This window comes from Crocuta crocuta, unplaced genomic scaffold (assembly GCF_008692635.1).
Source record: "Crocuta crocuta isolate KB4526 unplaced genomic scaffold, BGI_CrCroc_1.0 scaffold179, whole genome shotgun sequence".
NCBI lineage: Eukaryota > Metazoa > Chordata > Mammalia > Carnivora > Hyaenidae > Crocuta > Crocuta crocuta.
The window spans coordinates 17,626,549-17,645,594 of NW_027551568.1; the positions used below are offsets into that span (position 1 = coordinate 17,626,549).

The 19,046-nt window shown below is 39.5% G+C and overlaps 1 protein-coding gene across 1 annotated transcript in view; it reads left to right on the forward strand.

Moving 5' to 3' along the window:
* The first annotated feature begins 49 nt into the window (after positions 1-49).
* Positions 50-19,046, forward strand: part of LOC144220294 (cytosolic beta-glucosidase) — a 147,372-nt gene continuing 128,375 nt past the window's right edge. Inside the window, exon 1 of the mRNA XM_077750468.1 lies at positions 50-149. Within this exon, the coding sequence (XP_077606594.1) occupies positions 50-149 (100 nt within the window). The remainder of the gene's footprint in view (positions 150-19,046) is intronic.

Here is a 19,046-nt window from a genome sequence, read left to right on the forward strand (position 1 = left end):
GGCGAACCGCAGTCCAAGGCAGAGGGTCCTGCTTCTGACGAATCATCAGATGGTCAGTAGTAGGCTAATTCTACGTCACAGTGCCTGCGTCATTCACTTACTTCGCTTCGTCACGCAGTCGTTTTATCACCTGCCATCATCCAAGAAAAGTGAGTACCGTATTTACTGGAAGGTATTTTGTGAAAGACCACATTCACGTGACTTTTATCATGCGGTTATTGTTGTTAATCTCTTGCTGTGGCTAATTTATAAGTTAAACTTTATCATAGTTGTGTACGTACAGGAAAAAAACCCAGTGTATACAGGTTCAGTACGATTGGTGATTTCAGGCAATACTGGGTGTCTTGGAATATATCCTCTGCAGATAAGAGGGGATGACTGTAATGTAGTTTATGAAAACTGGCATTTTCTTGGGCTTCATCACACGGCCCAGTAATTGCCTCTTTACCTGTCTAGCAATCTTGAGATCACTTGAGCTCGGACGCATTGTTAATTAATAAATGTCAGTAGTCAGCACTGTGTTGTGATTGAATAAAGGTCCAGAACTAAACTTCCATCATGACAATGGAAGTCCTCCTTAATGGGCAGCAGGAAAATATAGCTCCACATCATTTCGTATCACCCACGTGGCTGATTGTTCACCCCCTCCACCAAAACCTATAACCAGGACTAGACTGAAGCCCTCAAAGAACTCTCTTCCTTCCACTTCCAGGAAACCTGAGAATCTCAGTACTTTTTCCATTTCTTCAACATTTAAGGCAATGTTATTTGGAAGGGGAGGGGACAGTTTGTAGTCGAACAAGATGTCTGGACTGGTTCATATTATACTTTATTATTGAGAATAAAGGAAGAGACAGCTGATGTTAATAGTGCCTCTTGTGTTGCTAGCCACCGTCTAGGAGATACATAACTTTAGTTTCATTCATGATAATGCAGATTAAGTTTGACAAAGAGGAAAAGGATTGAAGTGGTGATAATATAAGTAGTGATTAAAGCATGCACTCTGAAGTCAGAAGATCCAACTTCAAATCTTTGCCCCGTACATGAGCTGTACAAGCATGGACAAGCTACTTATGTTTAGGGAACACTAAGCCTGGATTTTCTCATCTATACAATGGGAATGATAATAGATGTTCATCACAGTGTTGTTGTGTAATGGTGTGATTTAAAAGGGCAAAGGACACTGAGAATTGTGCCTGATACTTAGTAAACATCCACTAAACATCAACTTTCATTATTATCACTGATATTGAGGCTGAGACCTTGGGACATGAAAGCTCCAGAATGTGGGAGAGAGGAATGCCGGAAAGTGGAAAGATGAGTTGGCCAGGTAAAATTCTCATGAGTAATTTTATGTTCCCAGTCGGTATGTGTTTGTGTTTGGGGGGAAGGTAAAGAGAGCAAGAGGGAAAAAGGTGATCTGAACTTTGGGGAAGGGAGGGGAACAGCAAAGAAAGTCACTTACTTCACACAGTCCTATTATGTCTGGCTCTTTGATCCCTGATCCCTTTCTGGGGCTTTTTTAAGGCAAAGATTCAGAAATGAACAAGCAGGAAAGGTCGCTGACACTCATCTTCCTGCATCCCTTTCCCTAGAGCTTCCAATAGGCATTGCCTCTGCATGCACTCCCCCCGCCCCCTTACTTGGGTGCTGTTATGCTGAGAATTACAGTGTGTTGTAACACATTGCTGACCTGTAAACCCTGCTGACATACCTGCGTATTCTGACAGGACACTACATGGTCTTCTTGCATTTTGCTTCTATTCACTGTATCTCAGCCCAGATTACAAGTAGGGGTGGATTTCCCCTGTATCCCCAATGTGGCAGTTGTCAGAACATGAACAGCAGCAGCGTGGGCATTCTGCAACACAGAGCAGAATTATAACACCTTGTCTGGGGATGAGGGGCGAAAAGTCTCATATCACAAACCAGAAGAGGCAAAGGTAAAACTCGCCTGGCAAAACTAATGGCGTGTTGTTGCTCATCTAAACATCTTAGATATTTGCGAGAAATGAACACGCACATGCAGGCTCCCACATGCTTAAAAGGAATTCCATTCTTCATTAGTGATGTTTTCTAGCTTTTATCTGCAGATTATTTCACTGCAGATTCTTTAATTCTCATAGTTCTGCTTTCCAGCAACCAATTAATATTTTCTCTGATAAATGTTCCTTTCTGAGAGTAATCTCTCTTTGATGTTAAGCTCAACATTCTTCTTTTAACTTCTAAGAGAATAGAAGACGTAGAAGAGTAAAGAGCTGGGAAGAAAAATACAATGTGTTACCTCCCTAGATCCTGAAATATCAGCTCCAACTCGTTGGGTTTAAACACTTCTAATTTTTTCTGTTTTATTCATGATGGTACCTCATAAAGTTAGTCAGAATTTTAATGCATTCCCATATAGGGTAAAACAGAGGGGGCAAAATTTGGAATCCACATTCATGCATGGTTTTACCTAGAGAATGATGAACATTTAGCTATGCTTAGGGTCCTCCAAGAAAATTTAAATAACAAATACAAAAACAGCCATGAGAGGACACTGCATAGTTTTTTGTTGTGCAGATTAAAAATTAGAGCAGGTTGAAAGGGAAACAGTGGGATACAATAAATCTAGAATTTAAACGAACTTGGGATTTTATTAATTTGTAGAGATAGAGCTTAGTATTACCATATTTCAGCTTCTAATTCAGAAAAGAATTATTAAGATAATTTCTAAATTACTGGTGGTAGTTTTTGTTCTTTTCATTTTGCACGTGCATGCATCATTTTGTTTGGTTTTCTGTGCAAAGTGTATACTAACTCTTATAGGTATTGCAGTAGGCTGTATATCGAAGATGTTGGATAAGATGCATAACTTCGTTCTGTTCTCATTATGAGCATTTTAGTGAGTTTCATCATTAGAGATAATAATGACTGTACTTATTCTACTATATTATAGATTACAGCACAGGGTGGCATTCATTATTTCATTTAATGACATGCTACAGGAGTTATATCATAACTGCTTTGTAAAAACCTATTCTCTTTCTTGCTTTTCATTGGTATGCTTCTGGAACTAATTTGTCAGCATATACACAAAGCCTGAACTTTGACAACTGTGGAATTAGACATGTTCTCCAGGCTGCAGGATAATCGAGACGTGTTCTGATGATCTTTGTACAGATGTGTTTAGTTTTTCCAGAACACTTTTGATCATTTGCATTTCATCAGAGACTTGCGATACTTACTTACAGGTGTTCCCAAAAGATTCAAGATAAAATTCCTACAATATTGACTTGAATATGGTGAGTTCACCGTATGATCTGGGAGCTGTAAGGCTATTCACATGCTTTTGAAATTTGTACAGGTGCAGGTGTTTATCTACTTCAGAGCTAAAAAGGAAAAAAGCTAGGCCCTCTTAATCTTCTCTTTCATTCCTTTGACTTTCCATTCTGTGAGCCCAAATTAAATTCTGTTTTTACATCTTTAGTGATACAAGCATTCAGGGCACAATGAAAAATAAAGGCCTTATTACTTCATAATATGTTTGGAATAGTGCATAATTATGTTTAGTTGATTAGTTGGCTATAGTAATCGCAGAACCATAGAGTGACTGAAATTAGAAATGAAAACGACCCATTGGGTATCATTATCCTTCTTTCTGTCAATGCCAGATTGTTTTTTGACATGCAGTGTGTGTGTGGGGTGGGGGGAAGCAGAATTCTCTCGTAGCTGCATAAATGCACAATTTGATACACTTGTTTAGCAGCATTTTGACAGGAACTAAGCATCAAACAGGAATCAGATAGCACTAACAGAAGGTCCAGTAAACAGATACACAATAACTACAATAGTAGCAGTAGCAGGAGTAAATTATAGATCACCAACTACACTGACAGTCATTATAAAACAGCCACCTCCAATACAAACATCAGTTGTTCAATAAGACATTATCAGTCCCATTTTGTACATGTGGACATGGCACAAATAAGGCTAAATGATTTAAACAAGGACAGATGATTTACAAAAGATCCTACAACTATAAGTATTGGAGCCCAGATTCAAACTCTGGTCATCTTGCATCCAAGCCCTGGGCTTTCCCTGCACAGTGGAAGTGAGGGGAAGGGGATGACTTTGGTAGCAATAGCTTCTGGGTAGACCCACAATCTAATGCAGAGCAGAAAGTGAGAAAAGAGAGTCATGTCCGATGATGTCAGAGTAGGAGACACAGGCATCTATCTCCCCACAAAGAGTAACAATTAAACAGTTATCCATGAATGAAAATAGCTCTGGAGGAGCTCAGTAGTATACTTAAGAAGCTTCCACAATACAATTGAGCAAAAACCCTTGGAATAACTATACAAAATAGGTTGGAAGAGTAGTTTCATTTTGCATGCATCATCCTTGCCTCCAGACTGACACTGGTCAGTGCCAAGAGGCAGTCCCTGGTGAGGGGGATTTCCCCTCGCTGGAGTGAGCTACCAGCTTCCCTAGCCTTTTGGATAAAGGATGCACTTGGTTTCATCTTCCTCAGAGAGTGGTGTGGCTGAGACATATAGAGACAGGAGCCAAGAAGAAGGTCAGAGCTATCAGTAGTATCAGTCCCAGGGTGGGCGTGATTGTAGTTCTCAGTAGCCTTACACGACCTCAGCAGCTTTTGATACTGAACTCTTGTTGGATGCTATGGTCCCTCAGTAGATCGCATCACTGTGAACTCCACTGCGAACCCCAGGGGACTGCTCCCCAGAAGACTCCAGCGGCTTTTGCTCCTGAAGAAGCCAATGGCCAGCAAAGCCACCATGAACACCCTGCGATTTCACCACTGAATGCTTCCCAAGTTTTTGCATTTACGTATTCCAGCTGCCTGAGTCCCTTTCCATCCCCACCCCCTGCCAGAATTTCTGGAGACACCCTGAGTTCTGAGCTCCGTTATGCACTCTGTTGCAGCAGCCAGTCTCGGCCTCTGGCTGTGCATGTTCATGATGCCACTCCAGGCCCCCACATCCAGCCCCCCAACACCATGTGTGTGCCTGTGACTAACCCCTACAGCCACGTGATGCACACAGACAGTTCAGGTTTCTATAGCTGCTGGTGCACCAGAAGCTGGGCTGAACTCCTAATACAGGCCTGCATTGCTACACACTTTCAGCTAGCGACCGCAGCCGGATCCTTGCAGGCTGCTGCCCCTGACTCCCATCACTGGTACTCACTATGCGCTTGCACTCAAGCTAGCCCATTGCAGCTGCTGAGTACAAGCTCACAGCTCAGGCCCTTGCAGCTCCTTTTGAGCCAAGATCTAGCCCTGATTTCATCACTAACCTGTGCTGCCAACAAAACCATTTCTGTTTGTAGATGACAATCTTATGTATGGAAAATTCTAAAGACTCTACCAGTAAACTCTTAAAACTAATAGGTGAATTGAGTAAAGTTGCAGGATAACAAAATCAACATGCAAAAATCAGTTGTGTTTCTGTACACTAACAAACTGGGTGCCTGGATGGCTTAGTCGGTTGAGCATCAGACTTTGGCTCAGGTCATGATCTCACGGTTTGTGAGTTTGAGCCCTTCATTGAGCTCTGTGTTGACAGCCTGGAGCATGGAGCCTGCTTTGGATTCTTTGTCTCCCTCTCTCTGCCCCTCCCCTGCTTACACTCTGTTTCTCTCTCAAAAATAAATATACATTAAATTTTGTTCAAACTATCTGAAAAGACAGTAAGACAAGAATCCCATTTAACAATAATAATACAAGAATAAAATACTTAGAAATAAATTTAACCAATGAGGTGAAAGATCTGTGCAGTGAAGACTATAAAACATTGATGAAAGAAATTCAAGAAAATGCAAATATCTTGTGTTCATGGATTGGAAAAATTTTAAAAATTTAAAAAATTTTACCCATTCTATCCAAAGTGACCCACAGATTTAGTGCCACCTAACAGTTTTCAGTAACACTTTTCACAGAAAGAAAAATGCAAAATTTTGTATGGAACCAAAAAAGACCTTGAATAGCTAAACCAATTCTGAGAAAGAAGAATAAACCTGGAGATATCACACTTTCTGATTTCAAATTATATTACTAAGCCATAGTAACCTAAAACAATCTGGTGTTCACATTTTTATGTGCATAGACCATGGAACAGAATGGAGAGCCCAGAAATAAACCCATGCATATTTGATAGAGAGCCCAGAAATAAACCCATGCATATTCGAACTAATTTTTGGCAAAGTCACCAATATAAAATGAGGAAAGTGTAGTCTTTTCAATTTATGGTGTTCAGAGAAATGATATCCACATGCAATGAATGATATTGGACCCTTATGCCACATGAAAAAGTCATCTCAAAATGGATTAAAGACTTATATGTAAGACCTGGAATAGACATTTTTCCAATAAAACCCTACAATAGCCAATAGGTATATGAAAAGATACTCAACATCACCAGTCATCAGAGAAATGCAAATCAGAAGCATGTAAGATATCATTTCATACTTATTAGGATAGCTGCTATCAAAAAGACAGAACAAGTGTTGATATGGATTTAGAGAAAAGGGAATCCTTGTGCTTTGTTGGTGGAAATATAAATTGATGCAGTCACTATGGAAAATAGTATATGGGGCACCTGGGTGGCTCAGTCGGTTAGGCATCTGATTCTTGGTTTCGGTTCAGGTCATGATCTATAGTTTGTGGGATCAAGCTCTCTGTCAGGCTCAGTACTGAGCATGGATCCTGCTTGGGATTCTCTTTCTCTCTGCCCGTCCCCCACTCATGCATTTTCTGTCTCTCTCAAATAATTAAACTTAAAAAGAAAATAGGATAGAGGCTCCTCAAAAGATTAAAAATAGAACTACTTTATAGTCAGTAGTCCCATTTCTGAGTATAGAGTCAAAGGAAAGAAAATTATGAAGAGATATCTGCACTCCTGTATTCACTGAAGCATTAGTCACAGTAGACAAGATATGGAAACAACCTAAGTGTCTATCAACAAATAAATGGATAAATAGAATGTGGAGTATATATATAAATGGCATATTATTCAGTCTTAAGAAAGAAAGAATCCTTACCATCAACATAGATAAACTTGAAGATATTATGGTAGAGGAAGTAAACCAGATACATGAAGACAAATATTGCATGGCTTTACTTATATGTGGAATTAAAGTCCCCCTCATAGTAACAGAGAGTAGAATGGTGGTTACCAGAGGCTGAGGTTGAGGAAATGAGGGAGATGTTGGTCAAAGGGTACAAACTTTCAGTCATAAGATGCATACATTCTGGAGACCTAATGTACAGCATGATGACTAAAGAGTTAATGATAATGCATTGTATACTTAAAATTGCTGAGAGTAGATCTCAAGTATTCACATCACACACACATACAAAATGATAACTATGGAAGGTAATAAATATGTTAGTTTGTGGTATTTATCTTACAATGTGTATATATTCCAAAACATCATATTTTACACCGTGTGTGTGTGTGTGTGTGTGTATGTGTGTGTATGAACTTTGTCATAAATAAAAAAGAGAGAGAGGTCCACTTGACAAAGATTCATTCATTCCTTGACAACACCTGAGTCAGGCTCCTCTGCATCCTCCTTTTGACTAGGCTCTGACCTTGGGATCTGTCCTTGGCCTGCTTAGTCCAGTTTTACCAAGAATTCTCTTGGATTAGTTTAGCAAAAATCTTTCATCCTTGATAGCTGATCGAATTTCTTATCCCCACCCTCAATATCTTATCACTCTAGCTTGCCTTCAGCAAGAATCCTGTGTAGTTGGTCTAGCAAGAATCCCCCCTAGCCTTGATGTTTTTTCTTGGTAATTTTCCATCCACTGACTTCCTTCCTACTCCTTGGCTGTAAGTTTCCACTTGTCCTATTTGTATTTGTATTTGTATTTGGGAGAGTCCACTTTCTCTCCCCTACTGCAAAACCCCAGCTGCAATAATGTCTCTTGAATAGTTCTCCTTGCTGTGTTTAACGAGGTTCTGAATAAATTTTTCCTTTAATGCACTTGTGGTTCTGTAGGACTTTGGGGACTGAAACCCGAATTGCACCAAAATGGGCTGATGATGTGGTTTTATGAGGAAAGCCTTGGCATGTTCAATGTTGAGGAAAGGGTTCAAATGGACATTTGGGAGGGTGGAGTGGAGATGTGAAGGAAGCCATCAACAAAAGTGGGAACCTGACTGGAGAGATGGCCCCCATGTGTGCAGAGTGGCAGGTAGCCCCTGGCAGGCAGTGTCAAGCACTGTGAGGCACCATGGTTCTGCTCATAGGTTTAGCTGCATCCGGCTCACACAAGCATGGGGAGGCCTGTCTGCAGAAGGCATTGTCCAGGCTCACAGGAAGTCACTGAGAATTCTGAGACTGTTACAAAAATTTAAATGGATTCTGAAGCACTCTTGGACGCCTAGGTAAAAGATGATTTACTTTCTTTAAATCAACCTAATGTTGACATCAAGCACTTATCCCTCTGATCTCATTAAATAGCCAGTCTCCCCCAGGTCTGCTTCAGAGTGGTATGGAAAGAGAACTTTGCATAGATTTGGGAGAGGGCTCCTGCCCTGGGCCTTGTGCTTTGGAAAGACTGGCTAGGGCTCTTCTCTGCTGTGTCCCTGCTCAGAAGACAGAGTCATGGGCTGAGGAGATTCCCCTGCCTGAACCCCATATTCTCCCTTTTTAGAAATGTTCCAGACACCTAGGGTCTCAGCATTGTTGGCTCTTGTTTCCAGTGCTTGGTAGGTCTCTCCTCCAGGTCAATCCTGCCTGCGGATGGTGTGGCCAGGGTGTGTTGTAGAAATAAATGGAGACCAATCAAGTGAGAAAAACAAAGTCTACTTATTCTGATCTTATATTAGCAAGGGAGTCAGCCATCAGCACTTGTGTTTGGCAGAGACTTAAAGGCACACAGAGGAGTGGGCAAGCTTTATAGTGGGGAAAAGGGGAGGTTCTAGGTGTACCTTGAATGGAGGCTCTTGGCCTGGGGAAGCTAGAGGCATCCTATGTGATTGGCTAGGTGTGCATTATTGGGCTTTCTCTGGTTGGACCTAAGCTGGAAGTGGGGACAAAAATTAGAGAAACTGTCAGTTGTTAATCATGTCTTGACCACTTGGGTTTAATTATTACAGAGGGTTTTGTTTAGCATCCTGTATTGTCACCGAAGTTACCAACCCGATTTTCTGCACATCTGACATGTAGCAGGCCGGCTAGGTGGGGTGTTTATTATTGATAGGGGGGTTGGTCTTCTGGGCAGGTTGTAGGTCCAAGTTCTATTTTTATATCTGACCTGGCCATTGTCTGTATGATTCAGTCTCTGAGTGGTTAGGTCTAAGAACAAGGCAGGGGGTGGTTGTTTCTGGGGGAGCAGATGGAGCTTGAATGTGTGAACTGTGGTGTCTACACACAGTAGCCTGTGGCCCTTTTGGTATGGGATGAAGCCAGGTGTGGAAAGAGATGGGATCACGTCACAGCTGGGCATGGGGACCAGGGTCAGCAATCCCTACATTTTCACAGACTGGAACAGAATTTTAAGAAGTCTTAGACGTCTTAGTTTGCATCTTGCCTACTGATTGTTTTGAAGGAATATTTTTTTCAAGGTGAGAGGCCAGAACATCCCTATTTTATTTAAGACTTTGTTAACTTTTCTTGCAACTTCTAATATTCATCCATATCATAGAGGGCCTTCCATTTTTACCCTTGTCCTGGACTCTGCAGATGGAGGGAGCAGATCGATGCGTAAGTCCCAGGGTCTTAAAAAAAATCAAGATCTTGGTGTCTGACCTCTCTTGTCAGACATGAACACCATTGTCTTAATCAAAATGGTGCCCTCAGTCAGAGCCAGTTCCACAGTTTGTGGGATTCACTGTAAAATGAAACTGTAAGGTCTCTTACATTTGAAAAAGCTGGAAAAATGTGGTAAAGGTGCTAAAATATGAAGTTTTTTTTTCTTCTATGAGTTTTCTCTGGAATCTTCATGGTGTTTTTGGTTTTCCAATTCATATCAGTCTACGTAAAGAAAAACTAAACATTATTAGCATAGATTTTGCTATTCATCTTTATAGTGTATAATATCAGTTTTATTTATTTTTTTTATCTTTTTTTAAGTAATCTCTACATCCAATGTGGGGCTTGACCTCATGACCTGAGATCAAGAGTCACATGCTCTACTGACTGAGGCAGCCAAGTGCCCCATATATTGTACAGCACCAGTTTTATGTCATCTGTAGAATCACCAAAATTACACAGTTTTTTAAAAATCTTTTTTTAAATGCTTATTTACTTTGAGAGAGAGAATGTGAGAAAGAGAGAGTGCCTACATGTGCATCAGGGAAGGGCAGGCAGAGAGAAAGAGGGAGAGAAAGAATGCTAGCAGTCTCTAGGCTGTTAACGCAGAGCCTGACATGGGGCTTGGGCCCGCAAACCGTGAGATCATGACCTGAGCTGAAACTGAGAGTTGGACACTTAACACCCTGGTGCCCCATACAATTTGTTTTATAGCTTGTAGGTTAATAAAGGTTAACAAAGGGAGCTGGACAATGAGAGGAAGAACATAGTTGATTCCATGAGATAATTTCAGATTAGAGTTCAGTGAATGTGTCCAGTGAGACTCTTGTATGGATTTCCTGAATTAACTATGGAAGATTTTGCAGAAAGCAGGACATCCCCTAGGAACAGGTCGTTCTAAAATTCCATCTGTTAGTAGGCCATCTTTTTTTACCCATAGGATGGTGGAACATTAAGAGCATTCAGAATAATTATAAAATGAAAAAGTAGGATAATAATCACTTCCTTATATTTCTTTCTAGATTCATTACCACAGTGTTTGGGCTAGACACTACAGTTCATTCTTACTTTTTTTTTTTTTTTAAGTTTTTTTAATTTACTTTTGAGATGGAAAAGGGAGAGAGAGAGTGCGAGCAGGGGAGGGGCAGAAAGAGAGTGAGAGAGAGAAAATATTCCAAGCAGGCTCTGCACTGTCAGCACAAAGCCTGATGTGGGGCTTGAATCCATGAACCATGAGATCATGACCCCAGCAGAAATCAAGAGTTGGACACTTAACCGACTGAGCCCCCCACCTGCCCCCATTTTTACTCACATTTTAAATATGCCTTGACATCACTCTATCTTTTAACAGCTTTATTGCGGTACAATTTATACATCTAAAATTCACACACTATTAAGTGTGCAACTAAATGATTTTTAATAAGTGCACAGAGTGTGCAACTATCACCGTGATCCAGCTTTTGAACATTTCCATCAATAATTTCCTCATGTTTTCCTCTGGGCATCACTGCCCCAACCCCCGTCCCAGGCAACCATTGATGTGTTTTCTGTCTCTATGAATTGACTTTTCTGAAAATTCTGTTTACCTCATACAATATATGTAGTCATTTGTGTTGACTTCTTTCACTCAGCATAATACTTTGAGGCCCATCCATGTCGTGGTATGTAAAGTTAATCCATTTCTTTTTATTACTGACTAGCACTCCACTGTATGGATATACCACATTTTGTTTATTTACCAGTTGATGGATATTTGGATTGTTTCCAATTTGGGGGATTATGAATAATGTTGCTGTTTAGTCTCATCTCTGAGTGGACACAAGTTTTCAGTTCTCTCAAGTAAATACCCAAGGATGTACTTGCTGGGTTGTATAGTAGTAAGTTTATATTTAACTTTTTAAGAAACTGCTATATTGGTTGACCAAAGTTTCCAAGCAAAATATAGGAGTTCTAGTTTTTCTGCATCCTGGCTAAGTAGATACAGTGTTTTTGAATTTAGCTCTTTGTAGTTGCTGCACAGTAGTATCTCATTGTGGTTTCAGTTTGCCTTTTCCCCGATGATTACTGATGTTGGACATGTTTTATGTGCTTATCAAACGTGTATATTTAACTTTCTTTTCAAATTTTTTGTCCATTTTAAAAATTAGGTTTTGTTTCGTATTGAGTTCAAGAATTCTTTTTATACCCTGGATACAAACTCCATCAGATATGGGTTATAAATATTTTATCCCAATTTGTGTTGGCTTTTCATTATTCAATGGTATGTTTTGAAGAGTGATTTTAATTTTGATAAAATTTATAAAAAATGTCCAATTTATCAAATTTTTATTTTACAGATTTTTCTTTTGGTATCATTATCTAAGAGATGTTTGTTTGATCTACAGTCACAAAGATTATATGTTTTGTTCTAGAAGTTTTGTAGTTTTAGCTCTGACATTTAGGTCTCTGATCTATTTTGAGTTACCTTTTATACATGGCATGAAGTGTGAATCAAAGTTTATATTCTTGGCATATGAATATGCAGTTGTCTTGGCACTTTCCTTTCTCTATTGATTTGCCTTGAAATCTTTGCCAAAAATCAATTGACCATAATTGTGAGGGTTTAACTCCTTCTTTGTTACATTTAATTTTCTTTCTTTTACATCAAGAATTCTGATTCTCAAAGAAATAGAGGATGGCAGACTATCTCACAATCATGCATATATTTTGTTCCACCTTATCCACAGTAGTTTCAGAATAGCAATACGAATACTACCAACACCAATATGATTTTCTATCTATTTTGAAAGTGATGCACTGAAAAGCTGACTGGAAGCTCTGGGGGAGAATGAAGCATCTCAGTTATGAACTTCACTTTGGTGTTGTCTGGCTGGGCTGTTTCACTGAAGAACCCTTCAAAAGCCTCATCTATGGATCCTCCTTCTTGGGTTTCTGCTTCCCTAGAAATGAATTCTCCAAGCTCCAGCCTGTGGGAAGTTCTGGAAACCAAGAAGAAAAAGGGACTGTACCATTAATCCATTTTCATGTAGTCTCTTTTTTCAGTGTCGCACTTCTCTTTAATTGAGCCTTGGGTCCTTGAGTCGTATATCTCTCTCCGGATGTCTTCAGAGAATAAGTAGCCATTCCTTAGCTGCAAAGAGAAGGATTATTCCTCTACTGTCTACTAGAGTCAAACCAGAGGTGTGATGGAGCCAGCTTGAACCAGTTCTCTATAGACAAGTGTGCTTATCTCATCCCAATTCTGTGTTCAGTACTGTTATATTCCTGGTCATGGTGGACTATTTATACCATGGAAATTGGCAAAGAGGGTTTCTTGTGGTGGGGCGGGTAGGGAGCTGGAGACCATCATACTGTTGGTTCCTGCTGCTTATTAGACAGATTTTCAATAAACTCTCATGGTTTTAGCCCCATCTACAACCTCATTTTTAGATTTTGGAGCTCCAAGGACCAGTTCAGCTGGCTTCTGGGCTGTCTCCCAAAAGAGAGAACAGTTTTTCTCTGTTCTGCTAAGCCCGTTACTATTTGACCATTTGATTTTTATCTTCTCAAAATTTCTTCCCCATTCCCCATTCTCTTTGGCCTTGTGACTTTATCCCTACATTGTTATTTTAATAGGATATCTAAAAGAAGCATGAATTGAGTGCAAAGGAAATGACTATTCAAGTCACCATATTTAAGGGCTCATTTTTAAGCCATTTTAAACCAGAATGTTCTCTTTGACTCTGTGCACGTGCAAATATGTTCCCATATTTGTCCCATCTTTTTGCTCCTTTGGATCTACCCTGGAGATATTAAAAATGAGCTTAAAAACAGCCATTTCATGTTTTAGTGAAGAACACTGTGAAGAAAGATGGAATGAAATGGGCTTCTTATGCTTAAAAGAACAAAATGTAACACACTGGCAGGATGTACCTCAAGATGTTAAATCTTAACTACCTCTGTGAGTGGGGTTTTTCTTTTTTTCTTTTTGCTTCTCTATTAGTTCTAATGTATCTACAATAATTCTTCATTTTTTTAGAAATGAAAGACAAGTGGAGGTGCCTGTCTCGCTGTGGAGCATGCAACTCTTGATCTTGGGGTTGTGGGTTTGAGCCTCATGCTGGGTGTAGAGATTACTTAAAAATGAAATATTAACAAAAATAAATAAGAAAAAAGTAAAAGTTATTTAAAGTTGACTAAAACACACATACCACACCACACCATACCATACCACACCACACCATACCACACCACACATGCATGCATCCACAAGAAACCAAAAACTGTTAACTTAGAATTATTGGGGGGATTACAGAAAAGCAGATATAACATTAGAACATAATTCACTTCTACGGTCTAATTCCAAGGCATATTATGTATTTCTGGCCTGTACCCTCATTTCTCAAACATATGCACTCTTTAGGGTTTTTTTTTTTAATGTTTATTTTTGAGAAAGTGAGAGGAGGAGGGTGGTGGGGCACGAGAGACGGACATACTAAGTCGGAAGCAGGCTCCAGGCTCTGAGCTGTCAGCACAGAGCCCAGTGTGGGGCTTGAACCACCCCTCCCAAGATCATGACCTGAGCTGAAGTCGGATGTTTAACTGACTGAGCCACTGAGGTGCCCCCTCTTTGGGGTTTCTACAAGCAGAAGATTATTACATGAATGGGGACAGTATGTGGCAGGTTGCAAACTGTTGTCACTTTTGGATTCACATTTCTCTAAGTTGAGGAAGACATTATTGCTCTGCTTTGCCAAGTGAGATATTCTATAAATTTGAGCACACACATGTGTATAGTAGCACAAAAGCTTTCCATATGTAACTATAAACTCCTAGGGTGACAATGCCATTTTCCCTTTTTCTGTAAAAGTGTGGGACTTTAAAACTCAGGACCTTTTTTCTTACCCTGAAGTAAAATTAGGAAGAAAAATAATGAAAAGGACCTTGAAGTTTCCTGGCAATTCCAGTTTCCTAGGTCCTGTCCCTCCCAGGGATGCTCCGTGTTGTAATTGAAATAAAGTTTTCTAGGCATTCCTACCAGCTCTGGTTCTGTGCATTGCCAACCCAACAGTTTTCTCCTTACTTGCTAGTGTTAAGAGCACTTGGAGTACATTTGAACTGACCAGGTGGCTAGAGTCCGTTTGAGTAACAGCTTCCAAATGCTGCCAAACATATAAAATCTAGACAGAGAAATAGATAGACTTTGCAGAAGTCAGAGAGTATGGATCTACATGTCAACTGTCCTTTGAGAATTCCTACAGGATCTCCTTCTGAGATCTCTCCAGAAGACAAGTTGTTGAGATCCTTTCTTGACTTCACTCCTGATGCCAAATGCCAGAACATCCACTACAGGGCAGCACTGGTTGAAAGGGGAGGATATTTAGAGGAATTGGACAGTTTGCCAAAGACTCCACAAGCTAGGAGCTTGATATATGGTGATATGCTTGGTTAAAAGTAAATCTGTCTTTTGTTTAAAGGAGAGGTTGTTGGGATGGTTACTTTTGTCTCAGCAGATCTCTAAGGAGAGAAAATTCACGACATCTAAGGAAGGGAACTCAGTTAAGCTTCCTGTGCTATGATTAGGGTCTAAGTCCTGCATGGTCCAGCAAGAGAAAAGGTAAACGGAGAGGCTCTGAGCGGAGACCCCAAGCTTATTAGAATCACAGCTAATATGGCTGCGCATGGCCTTGAGTGGAATGACAGTGCATATTTGTGTTGTGATTGCTAACATAAAAGGTGTCAATATAAAAGCTCTGTGTCACACCAATGAGCAGCTGTCCTCTGATATTCTGATATCCGAGAGTTCCTTTAAAGGCTCCTAATCTTAATCTTTTCTTTTTCCTCTGAGCTTTTAATATTCTCAAAAGTCAATCTTAATCGAACTTCTTAATCAGGCTAGCTCCTCTTCTTTGAAATTACTTCCCTTTGACAATATCTTAATAGTAACTAAGGCATCCATGCAGAAAATTAGAAATGCATTGCCTGCCCACCTCTCATTTTCATCCCCCACACACAGCAAGTGGGCACTGTTGGCTGGAGCCCAAGGCTTTTGAGAGTAGCAGGGGGATTCCTTCAAGAAAGGAGAAATCTTAGTACAGTTGCTATACCATTCTTAGACTCGATCTCCTCTTACTCCTCCCTTCTTTTTCTTCTTCATCCCAAGTATATATTAAGAAGCTACTGGGCAAGAGGGCCTAGGCTAGGCTTTAGGAAGAGATACAGAAATCAGAGCAAGGTATTGTTTCTGTTCTAGAGAAATACTCAGTCTGGTTGGGGAGCTGCTAAGACATAGTAATTAAAGATTAAGGATTTGGAATCCGAAGAACTGCATTCCCATCTTGCTTTTCTGTTTTGGCTATAGGTCCTTGGGCAAATTTTAAATCCTTATTTTGTCTTCTCAGCTAAGAGGTGAAGTTAATAATACCTTTCTTATATGATTGTTGTGTAGGGACTCAATGACCCAAAACAGTGTCTGATACATATTAAGCAGTTAAAAATACTGGCCGTTTTTTAGAGGAGCTAAGATAAAGATAAATAATTTAAATAGCTAAACATACAGTTAACATGATTCAAGGCACATATTAGCATAATTTCTATGAAAATGATAACTCTTAGACTTCAAAAACTCAAAACTAAATTAAGTGTCCCAAAAGCTTTTCCAATGAGTTAAAAATAATAATATGGTGCTTCATTTCTCTGTTGTTCACACCAAAACTCACTGTCACTTTCAATGTTGCCCTATTTGAAGTGAGTGAATAGACAAGTGTCCAAGATAATGTGGATGCTGCCAAAGACATTAGAATCTGAAAAAAGTGAAACATGTCAGAAACTGACACCCATGTGGTAAGCTAGAAGCAGTCAGGAGATATCTTTCTTGTAAACCTTGGTGTTGAAATTGTAGATGTGATATTACAATGTGCAGAATACCGGAGAATCAGAATATTCTGTTCATAATGAAAAACACTGGCCTAGAGGAAGAATATGGCAAGTTTTCAGCCTTAAAGTAAGAACCAGTGGGTTCTGATTCTAATCAGCAGCTTCTCTTGATTCCTTATTTAATTTAAATATATTAGCTCAGAATATGATGTGCTCTTGGAAGGAAGGGAACATTTCTCATATTTTTCCCTCTTTCCATGGAATCCAGCAAGGTTCTGAGCCCCTCAGCTACTAGAACTAACCTTAGAGAATAGTTAGTCTAAAAAAATCCAGGTTAGTCCAAAAAGCCTAGGGGAGAAAATATCCAGAAGAATTTAACATGCAGCATTTTTTGTTTTGACCCATAAAGAATGTGTTGATAAATAATTTGATAAATTATATCTGTGCCTAAAAATAAATGTTGACAATTGGTCAGGTGTATTTTCCAGCATGTTTTATTTATTTTTATTTTTATTTTTTGAAGTTTATTTATTTTGAGAGAGAGTGCATGCGAGCAGGGCAGGGGCAAAGAGAGAGAGGAGAAGAGAGAATTCTAAGCAGGCTCCACGCTGTCAGTGCAGAGCCTGATATGGGGCTCGATCTCACAACCATCAGAGCATGACCAGAGCTGAAATCAAGAGTTGGACGCTTAACTGACTGGGCTACGCAGGTGACCTCAGCATATTTAAAAAGAAAAAATATGGGATCTGTCTTATCTGTATACTGGAGCTCAGTTCACAGGGACTCAGGTAAATGGTGAAATTAAGTGTTCTGCCCAGCACAGCTGGGAATGAGATCTCAGAGCTGAAATAATCTCATCAAGTCAATAGTCATAATAATTACTAACATCTATTTAATACTTTACTCAATTCTTCAAAACACATTTATTTTAGCATCTGCTGTGTTCTGTATTTAGCCACTGGTATTACAAATAAATAATAATTTTCATATGTTGATAAGTTCCTGTGTCTTGTATTTTTTTCTGAACTTCCTATATATACATATTGGATCCTTACAACAATATCTAAGATATTAGATCCCACATATCTAATATTACCTGCATATTACAGGCAGTGAAATTGAGGCACAGAGATGAAAGATCTTGCTTAATGCCCCACCACTCTTAAAGCAACACAGCTGATAGTCAGACCCAGGTGTTTGTCAGGCTTTGGAACTGTCGTGCTCCACGATAGTTGCCTTCCAGTGGTGCATGGAAAAAAGGGAACTTCAATACACATGCAGCTGTAATATATTATAATAGCAGCCAACATAGAGTTATGTGAAAATATTTCTCATACTTATTCTTTAAATATGCAAAGTGCTTTGTTCACAATGCTGCAGATTCTCAACACTTTGTAAGCTGTTACAGTAGTTTCTCCTTAATATTCTCTCTGTCTCTCAATCTCTTTTTCTAATTTTTGTAGAGGCACTGGAGTTTAGAGTAGGTGTAACTGATTTAATCCAAATGATTGGAGTGATAAGTGACTGAGCTAGAATTCAAACACAGGGTTGTCAAGTGTCAAAAAATATACCCTTTACTGATTCTTGACGTGCTCAGAGTCCATTAGGTGCTATGAGATGTTGGGAAGCATTGATTTACCTCTGCCATTACTTAACTCAAGGTAGCACTTGTACTATGGTTTACAAGATTAGAAATCTACTATGTGAACAAGATGATGGAGGGCATCTCAGATTATAGAGCTGGCATGAGCAAACACTCCCAGGAGAGAAGAGCAGAGTGGGTCCAGGAAGCGCAAGTCATTTTCTATTGCTGTTGACATGCAGTGGCATGTCAGATGAGCTCTGATTTCCCACTACATTATAAATAAAGCACTGGCATAGTTCAGAGAAGGAAGAAAATATGTTGACTCTAGGGAAATTAGATAAGATCTCATAGGAATGACACTTGAATCTTGAAGGATGAATGAAAATTGGACAGATAAAGATGGAGAGGGATAAGCATTCCAAATGTCAGGAATAGCAATAGAGAAGGAATAAATACATATTCAGTCTGTGGACAGGAATCATGAATAATCATTTACTTTGATGAGACTCGGGGAAATAAGACTAGAAAAAGATGCTTTGCCAAATCTGGGAAAGCCTTGACTTCCAGGTGAAGGATTTTTATTTTATGTGTAAGAACCACTGATGGAAAGACATGATCAAAACTGTGTTTAAAAAGTTGGTGGTTGATACAAAATTAATTTCTAATACTTTAATAAAAACTACTGTCAGGTTAATTTTAGTAAAAACCAAGACTAAGACACGTAACCAAACTGACTTTTGTATCATGTTTTTCCCTTTACAACAGGTTTCAGCTAAGGATCCATTTGATCCTTCCAACATTCAAGGCAGGCAGATGAGGTACCTTGAGAAACTGAGATTTTGGG